This window comes from Podarcis liolepis, assembly GCF_965112155.1.
Source record: "Podarcis liolepis genome assembly, chromosome: 2".
NCBI classification, from domain to species: Eukaryota; Metazoa; Chordata; class Lepidosauria; order Squamata; family Lacertidae; genus Podarcis; species Podarcis liolepis.
In genome coordinates this window covers 127,128,377-127,142,792 of record NC_139555.1, presented here as the reverse complement: position 1 = coordinate 127,142,792, position 14,416 = coordinate 127,128,377, and the positions used below count along the sequence as shown (strand labels likewise).

The following is a 14,416-nucleotide window of genomic DNA, read 5'->3' as shown; positions in this document are numbered from 1 at the left end:
CCCAATTCTACGATTCCACGATTCTCTGGTTCTGCCTCTGAGTTGGCCTTGGCTGCCCCTCTAAAGACACCCTACATTTAAAGGCACCTTCTCACCCACCCAAAGATCCCTGGGAACTGCAGTTTGTTGCGGGTGCTGGGAGTTATAGTTTCGCGAGCGATGAACTACAGTTCCCAGGCTTCTCCCAGGGGCAGCCGCGTGCTCCAAAAGTGCCCTGCGGACGGACGCAAGGCGATTCAGAAGGATGCTTCGCAGATCTGCCTCAGTGCTGGATGTTTCTGATGAGGCTCCCAGGATGTGCGGCATAGTGGTTAGAGCATTGGGCTAGGACCAGGGTTCGAATCCCCTTGGGCCATGAAGCTGTCTGGGGATGACCTCGGGGGCCAGTCAGCCTAGAGCCCGCCTCGCAGGGTTGGCGCAAGGATAACGGGAGGATCGTGCAGTCGGCCTTGAGCAACTCTGGGAAGACGTCAGCCCAGATGGTGCTGCAGCTGCAGACAAGGCAAAGACCAGGCCAGGGATGCCATTTGAAAAGGGACATTTGGGTTGGCTGCCTCGTGCGCATGGGGAGGAGCTTTGAATGTTTGATGGCTGGGGAAACCCAGCCGGATGGGCGGGGCATAAATAATAAATAATAAATTATTATTACTATTTTAATATTTTGTTAGAATCCACCCAGAGTGGCTGGGGAAGCCCAGCCAGATGGGCGGGGCATAAATAATAAATTATTATTATATAAATTATTATTATTATGGGGGTGTCTCGTCCATACGTGCCCCCCGACCCACATCCAAGATAGAAACACTGGGGAGAAACTCAGCTCAAGGAAATGGGGGGGGGGGAAAACTATTTTAAAGACTATACGAAGAGCTATATTGGACTTAAAGATGACTCCCGGGTCCCTGGTAGGGAAATTTGGGGAAACGCCATTTAGCAAGATGGGGGGGGGGGGGAGAGCTGGATATTAATGACAGCTAGGAGCTATTCTGGACAATTTAAGTCTTTTGAATCATTGTTATATGCATATGTGGCAGAGAAGAGGAAGATGCTTTTTGGGGGGCCCATTTTTGTTCTTTGGGGATTTTTAATTTTTGAGAAGCCTCTCTTCGTTTTGTTCATGTCATAGCATCATAGGACCCCAGAACTGTAGAGCTGGAAGGGAACCCCAAGGTACAAACCCCAGCAAATAGGTATGTTGTGTTTTCTGAAGGCTTATACTCTGTTTGGAATAAAAAGACGCAGAAGAGGAAGAGTTGGGTGGGAAGAGGAAGGACCCCGGGAGAGAGATCAGCCGGCCGGAGGGGCCTTTCTCAGGTGGTGGGTGGGTTTAAAATTAGGATATAATGGCAACAGAGGGCTATCCATATATAATGTTGTAATTCATTACTGCTACTACTAATACATAATAATAATATATATTTATTCGTTTGTTGCATTTATTGCATATCCCAACATTTTCTCCGCAAGGAGCTCAAGATGGTTCACGTAGAATTGTGGAGAAATTGAGTTGGCGGGGACCCCTGGCGGTCATCTAGACTAACCCCCTTCAGTGCAGGAATCTCAGCTAAAGCATCGGGGACAGAGGGCCACGCAAACTCTGCTTAAAAACCTCCAAGGAAGGAGAGTCCATCACTTCCTTAGTCAAGCAGCTCTTACCCTCGGAAAGTTCTGGGTTCGAGTCCTGTTACTCCCCACCTCTTCCTTCCCTCCTCACCGCAGCTCTGCGAGGAGGCAGCGACTGGACCTGAAAGGTCACTTGGGGGATCTAGAATCACGGAATCCAGAACGCTGGAAGATTCAGGACGGAGAAAATAATTCCCTTCTTCCCGTGGAACTCTGGAACTCTCTGCTACAAGAGTCAGGGGTGAGAGCCACCGCCGTCGTAAGACTCTGGAACTTCCTACTCCTAGTTGTGGGGGTGGTTTTTATTTGGGGGGGGCTGTGCAGTCCCGCCCCCTCCCAGCGAGGTGCGGGAGTCCTGTGGAGCCTCCCCGTTCCTGGGCAGTCTACCTCTGAGTCTCAGCTACTGAGGCGCAACGCCAGGGATGGGCGCGGACTGAGTGCGCCCCCTCCTTGCGCAACTGGCTGACCTTCTCCGCCCCTCCCCCCGATCTAGGGGGTTCCAACTTTTGCTGGGGGGGTCTCACACTTTCCCTGCGGCCTGGAGTTCCCCCACGCGGCGGGGATAGGACTCCCCGCTTCCTGCGCAAACCGCCCCCTTAAAAAACCGGTTACGCACCCGATGGATCCGACTTTGCCTGGAAGATCGATCAAACCGGGAGGGAGACCCTGCTGGAAATGAAAGGCTGGTTCAGCGAATGAATAAACTTCCTTTCTCCAAACAATGGGTTAAAAGGGAAAGTGTGGGGAGGAGAAGCGCCCCTCCCATAGGATGCCCCCTACCCCACTTTGCAAAATAAAAATAAAAATGGGTTTTTTCTTGAATGCAAAGCATCCCAACCCCATTTCTCCCCCGGTCTTGGTAAAATCAGAAATTCTCTCGCTGGTGGGAGCTGGGTTTTTTTTGGGGGGGGGGTCCTCCTTCCCCGCCCCCCCCCACGCACGGGGTGGGCTGGATGACCCTCGGAACCCTTTCCGACTCTCTGGCTTTCTCGGGTGAAAACCCTGTCAAAGCTCATGGAGGGCGGTGAGGGGTCCCCAACTTCACACCCAATTTTAGGGAACTCAACCCCCCCCCATAAAAACCTCCTTGGGACATTCGGCACGGCTGGCGAGGGGCTTTAGACGCCCCCTCTGTCCCCCTTCCCGCCTCTCCGATGCAGTAAGAGGCCACCTTTATGGGGGGTGCAAATTGGGGAGGGGGGCATCTTGCAAAGGGGTTCCCAGCGCCCCCCCCCCGATCTAGGCAGCCTCGAGATCGCTGCTTCCTCGCCATCAGCGCCAGAAAGAGGAAGAGGGGATATTTATTTAGAGACGCGGCGATAGATGGAAAAACCCGGGAGTTCTAATAAGGTCACTTTTCATTTAATTATCAATCGACGAATCGTTAATTGATTGAATAGTCGTTCATTAATTATTAGTTATGAGCTAGCTATTAACTTTTTAAAACGCCGGGAGTTCTAATAAGGCCACTTTTCATTTAATTATCAATCAATCAATTGATTGATTAATCTTTAATTAATTATGAACGGGCTATAATTAAAAAAAAATACCGGGCCACTTTTCCAATTCATCATCAATCATTAATTGATTCTCTAATCGTTAGTTCATTATTAGTTAATGAACTAGCTATTAATTGTTTTAAAATATCGCTAATCACCCGCCCCTCGCCGGCAGCTCCCAGGGCGGGCTACAACCATTCGGAATTTAATCCCGTTAGAAGCCAGATTCCCGTCAGAGGAACGGGGTGGTCTTTCTCTCTGTGTGTCCCCCCTGCACCCCGAAATGCAAGAGCCCCCCCCCGGCTCCACTCACCCCAGTCCATCCTTCCCTCGGTCCAGGCGCTTCTCTTTCTCGTCCTCCGTCTCCTTCTTCCATCTCTTTCTGATGCTTCGGAGGGGCTGCTGCGTCACTCCAGGGGGGTCTCCCTGCCCTCCCGACCCCAGGACAGACTTGGGGGGGGGGGCTGGTCCGGTGTCCCAGATGGCGCTCGGGGTCCAGCCTCCCTCCCTCCCTCCCCAACCCCCCCTGTCCCATCTGGCGCCATCTCTGAAGTCTCGGAAACTTATGAGAAAGCAAAGCGCACCCCCAACTCTGTCTCTCCTCTCCCCCCAACCTCGTGGGCCCCGATCCTCTGGGGTCCCTCTGCTGAGGATGTCTTTCCCCCCCATTCCCGTCGCCCCCCAACCCGCGCCTGGCCCCACCAGGGACCCCACTCCTGCCCCACAGCCGTCCCCTAAACTCACCCTAACTTTTTTTCCCTTCTCGCTGGGCAAGAGTTATTCTAGGCAACCCAGAAGCGAGATTTTGGGGTGAGGCAGGACCTGCTCACAGCCCTGCCCCATTTCTGCGCCCCCAATTCCTCCTCTCGGGGGTCCCGCTGCCCGGCCCAGCCGCCTGCCCGGCTCCCCGGCCCCCTCGGCCGGCCTTTGGGGGGCGAAGCGTTCCGGCCTCGCCCTCTCCCTGTCTGTGCAGCTGGACCCACAATAGGCAGGCCCAGTTATGTGGGGTGGGGGAAGAGAGAGAAGGAGGTTGAATAGGGGGCGGCCGCCTCAATGGGGGAAAGCCCCCTCCCCTCCCTCCATGTGCAGGGTAGAAAAAAGGGGGGTGGGCTGGAGAGCCACCCAGGGCGATGGGGGTCACCGTGGCCAGGATGGGGGGCGGATGCAGTTGCCACGGAGACGCCCAAGGATGCCCAGGAAAGGCCTTGGTGGGGGGCAGGAGGGCGAGGAAGGCCGAGGACCCCCCAGCGGGTCAGGGAGCACCCAGCCCGCGTTGCAGCTGGAGGTGGGGGGTCGGGTGGGTGTGGGGCGGGGGTCCCTGGCGGCCTCTGGTCTCTCCATCCTCGCCTGCGCTCCCCCGCCCCATTCCGTTGCCCGGGGTGATGCGCCTTTCAATGGGAGGTAGCAGCAGCCGGAGGCTTCAAACAGAGGCCGGAGAATAGGGGCTGGGCTGGGCTGGGGGGGTGGAGAGTGAGACCCCCGGCTAATCCCCCTCCCTCCTGCCTCCCCCTCTCCCCTTAACCCTAATTCCCCCTCCTCCTCCATCCCCAATTCAATTCAGGCGACAGAAGAAAGAGGTTGTCTCTCTCGCACACAGGCCCGTCTTAGGGGGAGAAAATATGGGAAGTGGGGGGGGGGGAGAAAGAAGCCCACTCCCCACCTCGGCCTCAAAGGGAATGAAGAACCAAGCCCGTGGGGTGGGGTGAGGGAGCCCCAGAAAGTGGCTTTCGGACCCCCTCCTAGATAGCACATCGCAGCGCGATGGGCAAAGAGCAGGGCAGGCTCTCAGCGGGGTGGGGGCAAGATCTCTCCCCCCCCCGCCTCTGAACAGCTCTTCCCTCTGCGAGGCTTGCTAGGAACCGGCGTCACGCAACACACACAAAGTTTTCGGGAAAAGTTCCCACCAAAAAGACTTTTGCGCCTTTGGGCAGAATCGCGGAAACTGTAGCGCTGGAAAAGGGTCCCGCGGGTCATCCATCCCAACCCACCGCAAGGCAGCGGAAGAATCGCCCCCACAGTAGCGATTCCTGCCTTGGACCACTAGATGAAGGTGGTTTTTCCCCCCAGGAAGGAAATAAAATGGCCCAGGAGGAAAGGGTGATCTATTCATTCAAGGTTCTTGTGTAACGTCCTTTCCTCCCCTAAATTATAAATATTCCACAGAGGAGAGATTCGCACGCAGAAAGAAGCGCCAGGGAAGACCCCCCGCCCCCCGCAAACCCTTTTCCGATGGGGGGTCAGCGGAGGAGCTTTGCTGCCCGGCAAGATCAAATCGCTTTGGACAGAGGAGGGGGGAGAGGTTGTGAATATGCCCCCTCCCACCTTTCCCACTCCTCTGGCTGAGTCAGGAAGAGCATCTGAAGAATTCCAGTTGCTGGGGGGGGGGTGTCTCGGGGGGGGGGCGACTCTTGCTGCCGCTGCTTCTCGGGTGATGTTGGGACCCCCCCCCCCTCTGGCCTGATCCTGTTGCGGCTGCGGGGGGGGGCAATTCCGACCTCTGCAAAACGCATCTCTGCGTCTCCGCAGAAGGAATTCGCGCGCAGGATCAAGCAACGTTGAGGACCCCCCCCCCAAAAAAAACACACCTTCCATTCCTGAGCGAGTCAAGCGCGTTTCGCTAGCTCCAGACATAGCAGCCAACTCCGAGGGGCTGAGGTCCCTTTGCTCGCCCCCCAAGGAAATATTTTAAGGGGCTGGCAACCCAGAAAAAGTAGATAGGATTTGCCATTCAAATAGCGCGCGTCATGGGACGGATTACGCAGGGCGTCGCTTATTCCGCTCCCGCTCCAACCCAACAATATTTTATTCAAGTTGGCACCCCTGGCTCCAGATCAGCACCCCGGCAGGGACCTCTGCAAACTGACAGAGCAGAATCATAGAATGGCAGGGTTATTGGGGGACCCCTGAGGGTGGTCTAGTCTGACCCCCTGCAATGCAGGGACCTGGGCTCAAGCATCGATGGCAGAGGGCCGTCCAAGCTCTTCAAAACCTCCGAGGAAGGAGAGTTTGGTGCAACAGCATCTTATGCATTAAATTTCTTTTTATTCCATTTATTCATTTATTTATTATTAATGTTGCAACACATACTGTATATGAAATCTTTACATAATGATACATATACGTTATATTCTTATGTATTAAATTGATATACCGCCCTTTGTCCAAAGATCTCAGGAAGGTCTGAAAGATAAAAATTCAGGATAAAAGCACAAAATAAACACAAGGAAAATTTAAATAATAACACATATCTCAAAGGCTGTAGAATATTCAAAGTATTGGTTTGGAAACACCCCCCAAAAAAGGAAAAATATGTACGGTATTAACTTTTCTATTGTTCTCCATAAAACCTAGTGAAATTTATTCAGAATAAAAAAATAACAGAATATTAATCAGCCCAAGGTCCAGTTCTGGTTGCCCCATCTTCAGAAGGATATTGTAGAGCTGGAAAAAGTGTTCGGAAAAGAGTGACTTCCCTTTGAAGAACAAATGTTTTTTTGGGGGCGGCTTTTTAGCTTAAGAGAAAAGGCAAGGAAACAGGAGACACGATAGAATTTTGTGAAACTGTGCATGGCAAGGAGAAGGCAGACAGAGATGTTCTTCCTCTTTAGTAAGACTCGAACTCGGGCCCATCCCATGAAGATTCGGGACAGATGAAAAGGAAGGACTTGCTTTTAAACTTTGGAACTCCCTGCCACAAGAGGCAGTGAAGAAGATGAGACAAATTCAGGGAGGAAGATGGCTGCTAGGCAGGATGGTTCGGCTCTGAATTCCAGCTGCTGGACCCCATAGGAGGGGAGAGGGCTCGCGTTCGAATCCCGCTTGCGGTTTTTTCTAGAACCTCCAAGTCCAGAGGCAGTCTACCGGGAGTCCTTTGGGCCTCCCCAAAGAAGGCACCTCCTAGTTCCTCTGCGCATGAGTGTTTCATGCGCACCTCTGGTGGGAGTTTGTGGGCCGGATTCTGCATTAAAATCGGTTTCCCAGGCATGAGAAGGGTCTGCAGGGTCTCCTCCCCATTGTCCGCTGACCCTTCCTTCCCTGGACAGGGTGGGAAGGCCCAGCAGGGCTGCCTTTGGGTCAGGGGGTGCTGTCAGGGGCCCCCAACCCGCTCAGTGGCTAATCTCTTTCTCCCCCAGAGGAATCAGGGCTGCCTTCCCAGAACACCCCAATAATCCCTTGGGCAAACATTCATTAGTGCAGGCTCACAACTGGGCAGCCACCCATATCCCCCCCCCTGGGATTAGCAGGCAAAAGGGGACCCAGGCGTCCGGGATCACAACTGCACACCCCGCTGCCCACGAGAAGGGCAATCCCGGACGTTAAAAGAGGATCGTTGCAGCCGCTGTAGGAAAGGCACTCTGCACATGATAAAGGCACACTAGTCCCTCAGGTTCTAAAGTTGAGCCTGGGTGCTTTGAGACGAAGGGCTGCTCACATTTTTTTTGGGGGGTGGGGTGTTGTGGGATCCCAACGGCTCATGTGGTACAGACCGTGGTGGACTGGACCACTCCAGGCTGGGGGAGGTGAGTGTGTGTGTTTGTGGGTGTGCGATTTCCTGGGGCGCTTCTTACACAAGCGCAGTGGCGTAGCGTGGGTTGTCAGCACCCGGGGCAAGGCAAGTAATTTGTGCCCCCTAACCAGTGGATTTGCGCCCCCTAACCCGTGGATTTGCGCCCCTAACCCTAACCCCCAGATGTCGCGCCCGGTGCGGCCGGCCCCCCCTGCACCCCCCACGCTACGCCACTGCACAAGCGCAAGCCACCATGAAGCTGGGTGACCAGGCCAGTCCTTGCAGGGTTGGGGTGAGGATTAAATTGGGGGGCATGCGCGACAGGATAACCAGATATACCACCCCTGAGCTGATAAATGCAATAAATGTATAAGAAAACTGAGCAGACTCAGCATATTTATTATCATAGAATCAGACCATCATATTATGGAAGACGTTTTCGTGGATGTAAGTTCATATCTGCTGCAAGAAGAGTCACCCCCAGGGATATTTCCTGGGTGGGGGGTGGGGGACACACAACATGGCAGAATATATGGGAGAGAGTCAATCGTAAAATGACTCTCATATATATATTGTTCCCATTCACATATATTTGAGGCTATGCAACCCTGCCAGTCTTTGTTCAGGGTGATAAAGTGTCTCTTCCCGCAGTCCTCAAGCAACAATTTCTGCATTTCCCTTAAATTTCCCTTAATTTCCCCTATTTCAAGGTGGCTCACAGCATTAAAGTGTTTCTCAAAGAGGTACTTTGATCGCCTGCGCATTTGTAGAAGCCGTTGATTTAACTGAGCGATATATATCCCAAAACAAGGCACAGAAATCCTTGGAGTGGAAGTTTGGGGTCTCCGTCCGGCGAGATCTTAGCCTCGCTCCTTGTGCAAAAGACCCCCTCTCTTCTGGGGGGAGGTCCCCCTGCCTCTAAGCCCCCTCCCCAAATCTTGCATTCAAAGATGTTAGCCGGGAGCTTCTCCAAGACAGGGCCGTCTCCGCAGTGAAGGAGGAACCTGCCCCCCACGTCCTTCCTTTGAAAGTGGGGGGGGGGCATCAGGGAGTGTGGTTTCCTTGTGGGTGGGGGGCGGGTTTCTCCAGAGGCAGGGAAAAGGCATCAGATGAAAAGACCCCCTGGAGGAAGAGAAAGAAAAGGGGTCAGCGGCTGACCTTGTGGAGATGGTTGGAAGCTGCCCAGGGTAACCCATTCAGATAAGCAGGGTATTGAAAAATAAAATAGAATATAATAATAATAATAACAACAATTCACTTAATTTTGTTCCATAACCTTTACACGCATTCCCAGAGGGGATAAAACAATCAAACTCTCTGCAAAACCGTTCGGATGATGAAAACCACGAGCTATAAAGGGAGATTCAAACAGGCACCAGCTATTCTACGTGTCTGACAGGAGAATTTATCTATTTCATGAAATTTATACAGGCTGGGAAACAGCTATGCAAACTCTTTAAAGAACAAACATTCTGTGTTTTTTCCTTTGGGTGGGTAGGGTTGTCTAAAATGGAAATGTTTTCTGTGGGCGCTGGAAGGAGTGCAGCGAAGGTGCCTGGCCTTTCAAGTGGCAGGGAGTTCCGAAGTCCACGTGGAAAGATCCAAGTTATCACAAATACGGGAGACCTTTTGGGGTCCCTTCTCACTGCTCCCCACCACCAGCGCCGGCATCCAAGGGGAGCCCCCCACCCCAAAGGGTCCCCAAATCAGCCCCCCTTCGCCCCACTTACCGGTCACCTCCAGGCTGGCGCCAGTGATGTAGCGGCTGTCGTCGGAGGCCAGGAAAGCACAAACCTCGGCAACATCTGGCGGGAGATGGAGGAGACTGTGAAGCCCCCTCCTCCCGACGACTGCAGCCCCCCAGACGCCGCCAGCCCCCTCCCAGGTAAAGAAACCTGCCCCTTTCTCTTCCGAAGCCTCAGAGAGATTTAGGCCAGTGAAGCCAGTCTTGTTGGCACTGGCCGGAAGCAAGAGCGGGTCTTTCCCCAGCTGCCGGTGGGGACGGATCCAGGGACCTTCTCCTAGCGTTATTATTATTATTTCCTGTACAATCTATACCGCATTGTAGAGCTGGAAAGGGGCCCCCTGAGGTCATCCAGCCCAACCCCCTGCAAGGCAGTAATTGCGGCAAAGCTACTTTCCTCCCCCAAACTCCCTTAGGCTATATTATTTATATAGAAATTTCGGGAATTGTGGGTAGGAAATATCTAAATAAATGGTTTTTATTAGCCTGAGTAGCACTGAGTTAGAAACTAAAGAGGTATGCAAATGGGTAAGTTTGACGGTCATTACAGCCAGACAGGTTATAGCGAGTAATTGGAAAAATGCAGAAGAGCTAGGGAAAAAACTGGAAAATATTAAAATTTTACAATATCTGACTGTGAAGATACATAAAATGAAAGGTTTTAAGGCCAGTGAGAAGGAGGAGGATTGGTTTGAGAAGGTATTGAATTATTTGGGTAGGTCTGAACAATTTGGGGCAATTAAAATGTTAAAAGTTAAATAAACCTTGTGGAGGGAGGAGCGTTAAGGTATATAGAAGTGTACATATGGTTGATTTGAATATGTTATTATTGATTATGAGAGCAACAACAGATGTATTTTAGAAGACAACTGAAGGCAGCCCTGTTTAGGGAAGCTTTTAATGTTTGATGTATTACAGTATTTTAATATTTATATTTATTGGTAAAAATAATAATTAAAAATTAAAGGAAAAAAAATATTATTATTATTATTCCCCACTTTAGGGGGCAGGGCCATAGCTCAGGGGAAAAATATATTATTATTATTAATTAAATTTGCATCCTGTACTGCCCTCCATGTGGTTCACAACATAAAAACACAGTAAGAAATCCCTGACAGGCAGCAGCTGAGAGGCATCGCTAAAACCCCCCAGATATTTTTCGCATTTTTCGGTTGGGGTCCCTTCCAACAACACGATTCCTCCGTTCTATGACGTCTGGGCACTCCCCGCCTAGCAGGAGGAGGGAGGGCACTCTGCAGGCGCTCAGAGGCCCCCTCCCCACCCTTCAAAGGAAGCGCAAAGATATTGCTGGACTGCGTCACCTGACCTTCGGGCTCCCCGAGGCGTCCCAGCGGCACCATGGCGGCAAACTGGGGAGAAGAAGGGACAGGGGTCAGGGAGGGATCGGGGCGGGTGCCGGCCAGGGTGGGGGCCTGACCTCAGCCCCCCCCCAAACACCCACCTTGTCCAGCACTTTCTGGGGGACCTTGTCCGTCATGGGGGAGCGGACAAACCCTGGCAGAACCGTGTTGCAGCGGATCCCGTACCTGCAAAGCGGCAAGGAGAGGAAGCGTCACCTAGCTCGCTGGCTGTGGACTATTCGGCGCAGAGGACCTCGCAGGGTCATTGTGGGGGTGGAACGAGGGCAGGCGAATGGGGGGCTCCTTCCCACCCACCCCACCCCCCGATCTCTCCCTCTGCCCCCCAGCCTGGCTTACCTGGCCAACTCCTTGGCTGCTGTCTTGGAGAGGGCCTCCACCCCAGCCTTGGAGGCTGAATAGTTCACCTGTCCCAGATTCCCCACCTGGGCAGGAAGAAGAGAAGGGCGGAGGCACAGGGACTGAATTATCAATCAATCAATCAATCAATCAATCAATCTTTATTACGGTCCAGAGACCCAACAAAGCGTTACAAAGCAATGCACAATTCAGACAGCCTGTCTCCAGGTTAAACAAGAATTTTGTTCAGACTTAAAGACAGGGATTGTTGGTTCTTGCAACCACCGATAAAAACTTTGCCACTGCTAATGTTCTAGCGTTGGCCCGGTCTTCCAATAGGAACTTGACATAGTGAGCCTCTGATTTTCCCAGGAAAGGTACCAGCAAGGGGAATATCAGTTCAGCCCTGGCTTGCTCGAATTTTGCACAGTGCAACAAAATATGTTTTATAGAATATGTTTTTATGTTTTATAGAATGTTTTATGTTTTATAGAATACGTTTTAATATAGAATATGTTTTTATAGAATCAATGTCTTGGGCACACAAGCAAAGTCTGTCCTGGTAGGGAACTCCTCTCAACCTGCCATCCAACACTGCAGAAGGAAAGACGTTTAGTCTGGCGTTGGTGAAAAGCCTTCGATAATTTGGTACTGTCAGGTTTTTAATGTAAGGTGTTAACTTAAAGACATGCCCACATTGTACTCCTACTGCCAGCGGACTACAGACTGTGTGTGATCGAGATCGCAAGTCACTGTGTGAATTATCCCATAATCTTTGCTTTAACGTCTTTAGGGCGCCTTCATAACCCAGGTAATAAAGTTGGGGGGGGGGGTGACAGACCAATAGAGGTGGCTTTTTTAGCCATGGTTTTCTGCCATTTGCTGACAAACTCCTCATTGGTCAGGTGTTGGTACAAACCCTTCCCTAGACCAAAGACTGAAATCCTGAGCCAACGTTTTAGGGCAGCCCACCACGCTCTAGCTGAAATTGGGCATTCGCCAGCTTCTAACAGAGGTATGGAGTTGGGGACACAGTTGGGTACCTGCAGCAGAGATCGTAGAAATTTTGCCTGAAAGCCACCTAGCTTTGGCAGGTCCCCATTATGCCAGACACTTGCAGCATACAGGAGTTGGGAGACGGATTTTGCGTTGAATTATTGGGGGTGGGGGGCAAAGGGCAAGGAGGTCATTGGGGGGGTCACTGCACCTTGCCCACGATGCTCCCCAGGTTGATGATGGAGCCCCCCGAAGCCCCGCTTGCCACCAGCGCCTTCGCCACGGCCTGCGTCACCAGGAAGGTCCCCTGCGGAGAAGGAAGAGACGGAGCAGGATGGGGTTGGGATGGATGACCACTGGGTATCCTTAATGAGCCTATAAGCAAGGCGATGGAGGGCCTGGAAACCAGGGGAGGGGCCTCCCGGGGACGCCTCCCTTGCCGGTGGCCGAGTACCTTGAGGTTGACCCGGAGGACGGCGTCAAAGGCCTCCTCCGTCTGCTTCAGCAGGAACTCGTCCATGGTGATGCCGGCGCAGTTGACGCAGACGTTGGCCGGGCGGGAGAAGCGGGTCTGGAGGCCAGAGGGAGGAAATCAGCACCGAAAACCTCCGCCGCGACCCCAGGAGGTAAAAAGGACTCGGGCCTCAACATCGCAATGGAGGGGGTTGGGATGGATGACCCCCCGGGGTCCCGCCTGACCCTACAATTCCATGATAAGCTCCCTGAAGGACCTTAGGCTGGCCTGCCTAGAAGGGGTCTCGTGAGGATGGAAGGGGAGCGGCGGAGAAGGAAGGCGGGATACGAAGGCAGCCAATAAACGCCCAGGGTGCCGAGGACGAATGCTGACTCAGGGCAAGGCTTGGCAGAGTTAGAGCCAGGGGGTTGCAGGGCAGGGACCCCCAGGGCTCATCTAGTCCAACCCCCTGCGGGTGCCCACCTGGATCTGGGCCACGAGGTCGGCCACGCTCTTGGCGCACCCCACGTCGACGCGCAGGGCCTGGTGGTCCCCCGCCTGGAGCCCCCGAAGCGTCTGGGCTGCACCGGCCTCATCGCAGTCCGCTATGGCCACTTGGGCCCCTTCGCGGGCAAAGCGGGCGCAGATGGCACGGCCGATGCCGCTGCCGCCCCCTGAGGAAGAAGGAAGAGGAGCCTGGGTCACCCTCCCCAGACGGGCTTCTTGCCCAGCCACCCCTCTGCCTTCAACTGCTCCGCGTCAGGCGGAAATGGAACGGGTGCAGCTCTTTTAAATAAAAAAGTTGCATTCAGGGCTTGTCGCCGCCAAAGGGCTTGAGCTGACGGCTGAAAGGTCAGGGCTCCTGGGAGGACCCGAGAGGCGGAAATCCAACAGGTAGAGCCACCCCCTTTGCTCTCCATCATCAACCGTGCTTGTGGGGCTGGGGCCTGGGTTCAAGTCCAGACTCTGGCCTGGGAGCAGGTCACTCCTGGCAGGTTGTTGTGGGCAGACGGAGGGGGTGGAGAGAAAGGCAGCCAAGGCATGAGCTCGACCTGTTGAACTGATGGCTGAAACATGCTGCCTTTCCCCATTGGCAGACCCCACCCCCCAAAGACCCCCCTCCCGCTGCCCCTGTTGAACTCCTGCCTGCCTCCCCCCCCCCCCAGGAGAAGGGACCTGTCACCAGGGCCAGGGTCCCTCGCAGCCGCAGGTGGGCGGCCATCGCTCTGTGGGGGAAGGACCGGAAGTGAGGCTCCGTGGGGGGAGGAAGCTCCGCCCCCGCACCGGAAGTTCAGGCCGTGGAGGCCCTTCTGGGCCGCCGTCTCTATTGCCGCAGTCCTCCAGGGTGGAGGGAGCCAGGACTCCTGGGTCCTCGGGGAGGGTCAGCGGATGTGTGTGTGTGTCCCCCGCTCCATCCTTTGCAGCAGCAGGAGAGGAGGGGATCCAACAGGTGCTGCTCCTGCAGGGCTGTACCTGTTGAATTTTCACCCAAGCGCTTATTTTTTGTAAAAGACATATTTAATAATACGTTTTGTATGTACTGTCAGAGGCCCACAGATCATAGAGTTGGAAGAGACCCCAAGGGCCATCGAGTCCAACCCCCTGCCAAGCAGGAAACACCATCAGAGCACTCCTGACATATGGTTGTCAAGCCTCTGCTTGAAGACCTCCAAAGTAGGAGACTCCACCACACTCCTTGGCAGCAAATTCCACTGTCAAACAGCTCTTACTGTCAGGAAGTTCTTCCTAATGTTTAGGTGGAATCTTCTTTCTTGTAGTTTGGATCCATTGCTCCGTGTCCGCTTCTCTGGAGCAGCAGAAAAAACCCTTTCTCCCTCCTCTATGTGACATCCTTTTCTATATTTGAACATGGCT

At 53.4% G+C, this 14,416-nt stretch overlaps 1 protein-coding gene across 1 annotated transcript; it reads right to left on the bottom strand.

Moving 5' to 3' along the window:
* Positions 1-8,008: 8,008 nt before the first annotated feature.
* Positions 8,009-13,791, bottom strand: HSD17B8 (hydroxysteroid 17-beta dehydrogenase 8). Its single transcript, XM_083493422.1, has 9 exons — positions 13,718-13,791; positions 13,025-13,215; positions 12,542-12,658; positions 12,299-12,394; positions 11,092-11,177; positions 10,836-10,920; positions 10,701-10,743; positions 9,360-9,434; positions 8,009-8,751 (listed from the first exon to the last, which is right to left on the bottom strand). Exons 1-9 carry the CDS (start codon positions 13,761-13,763, stop codon positions 8,735-8,737), a joined length of 756 nt encoding a protein of 251 aa, XP_083349548.1. The 5' UTR covers positions 13,764-13,791; the 3' UTR covers positions 8,009-8,734.
* Between the last annotated feature and the right edge of the window lie 625 nt (positions 13,792-14,416).

Coding starts and splice junctions, on each gene's coding strand:
- HSD17B8 (XM_083493422.1), bottom strand. CDS start 13,763: ATGGCCGCCCACCTGCGGCTGCGAGGGACCCTGGCCCTGGTGACAG. Junction 13,216..13,717: donor GACCCTGGCCCTGGTGACAG/GTCCCTTCTCCT, acceptor CTTCTTCCTCAG/GGGGCGGCAGCGGCATCGGC. Junction 12,659..13,024: donor ACCTCGTGGCCCAGATCCAG/GTGGGCACCCGC, acceptor TCTGGCCTCCAG/ACCCGCTTCTCCCGCCCGGC.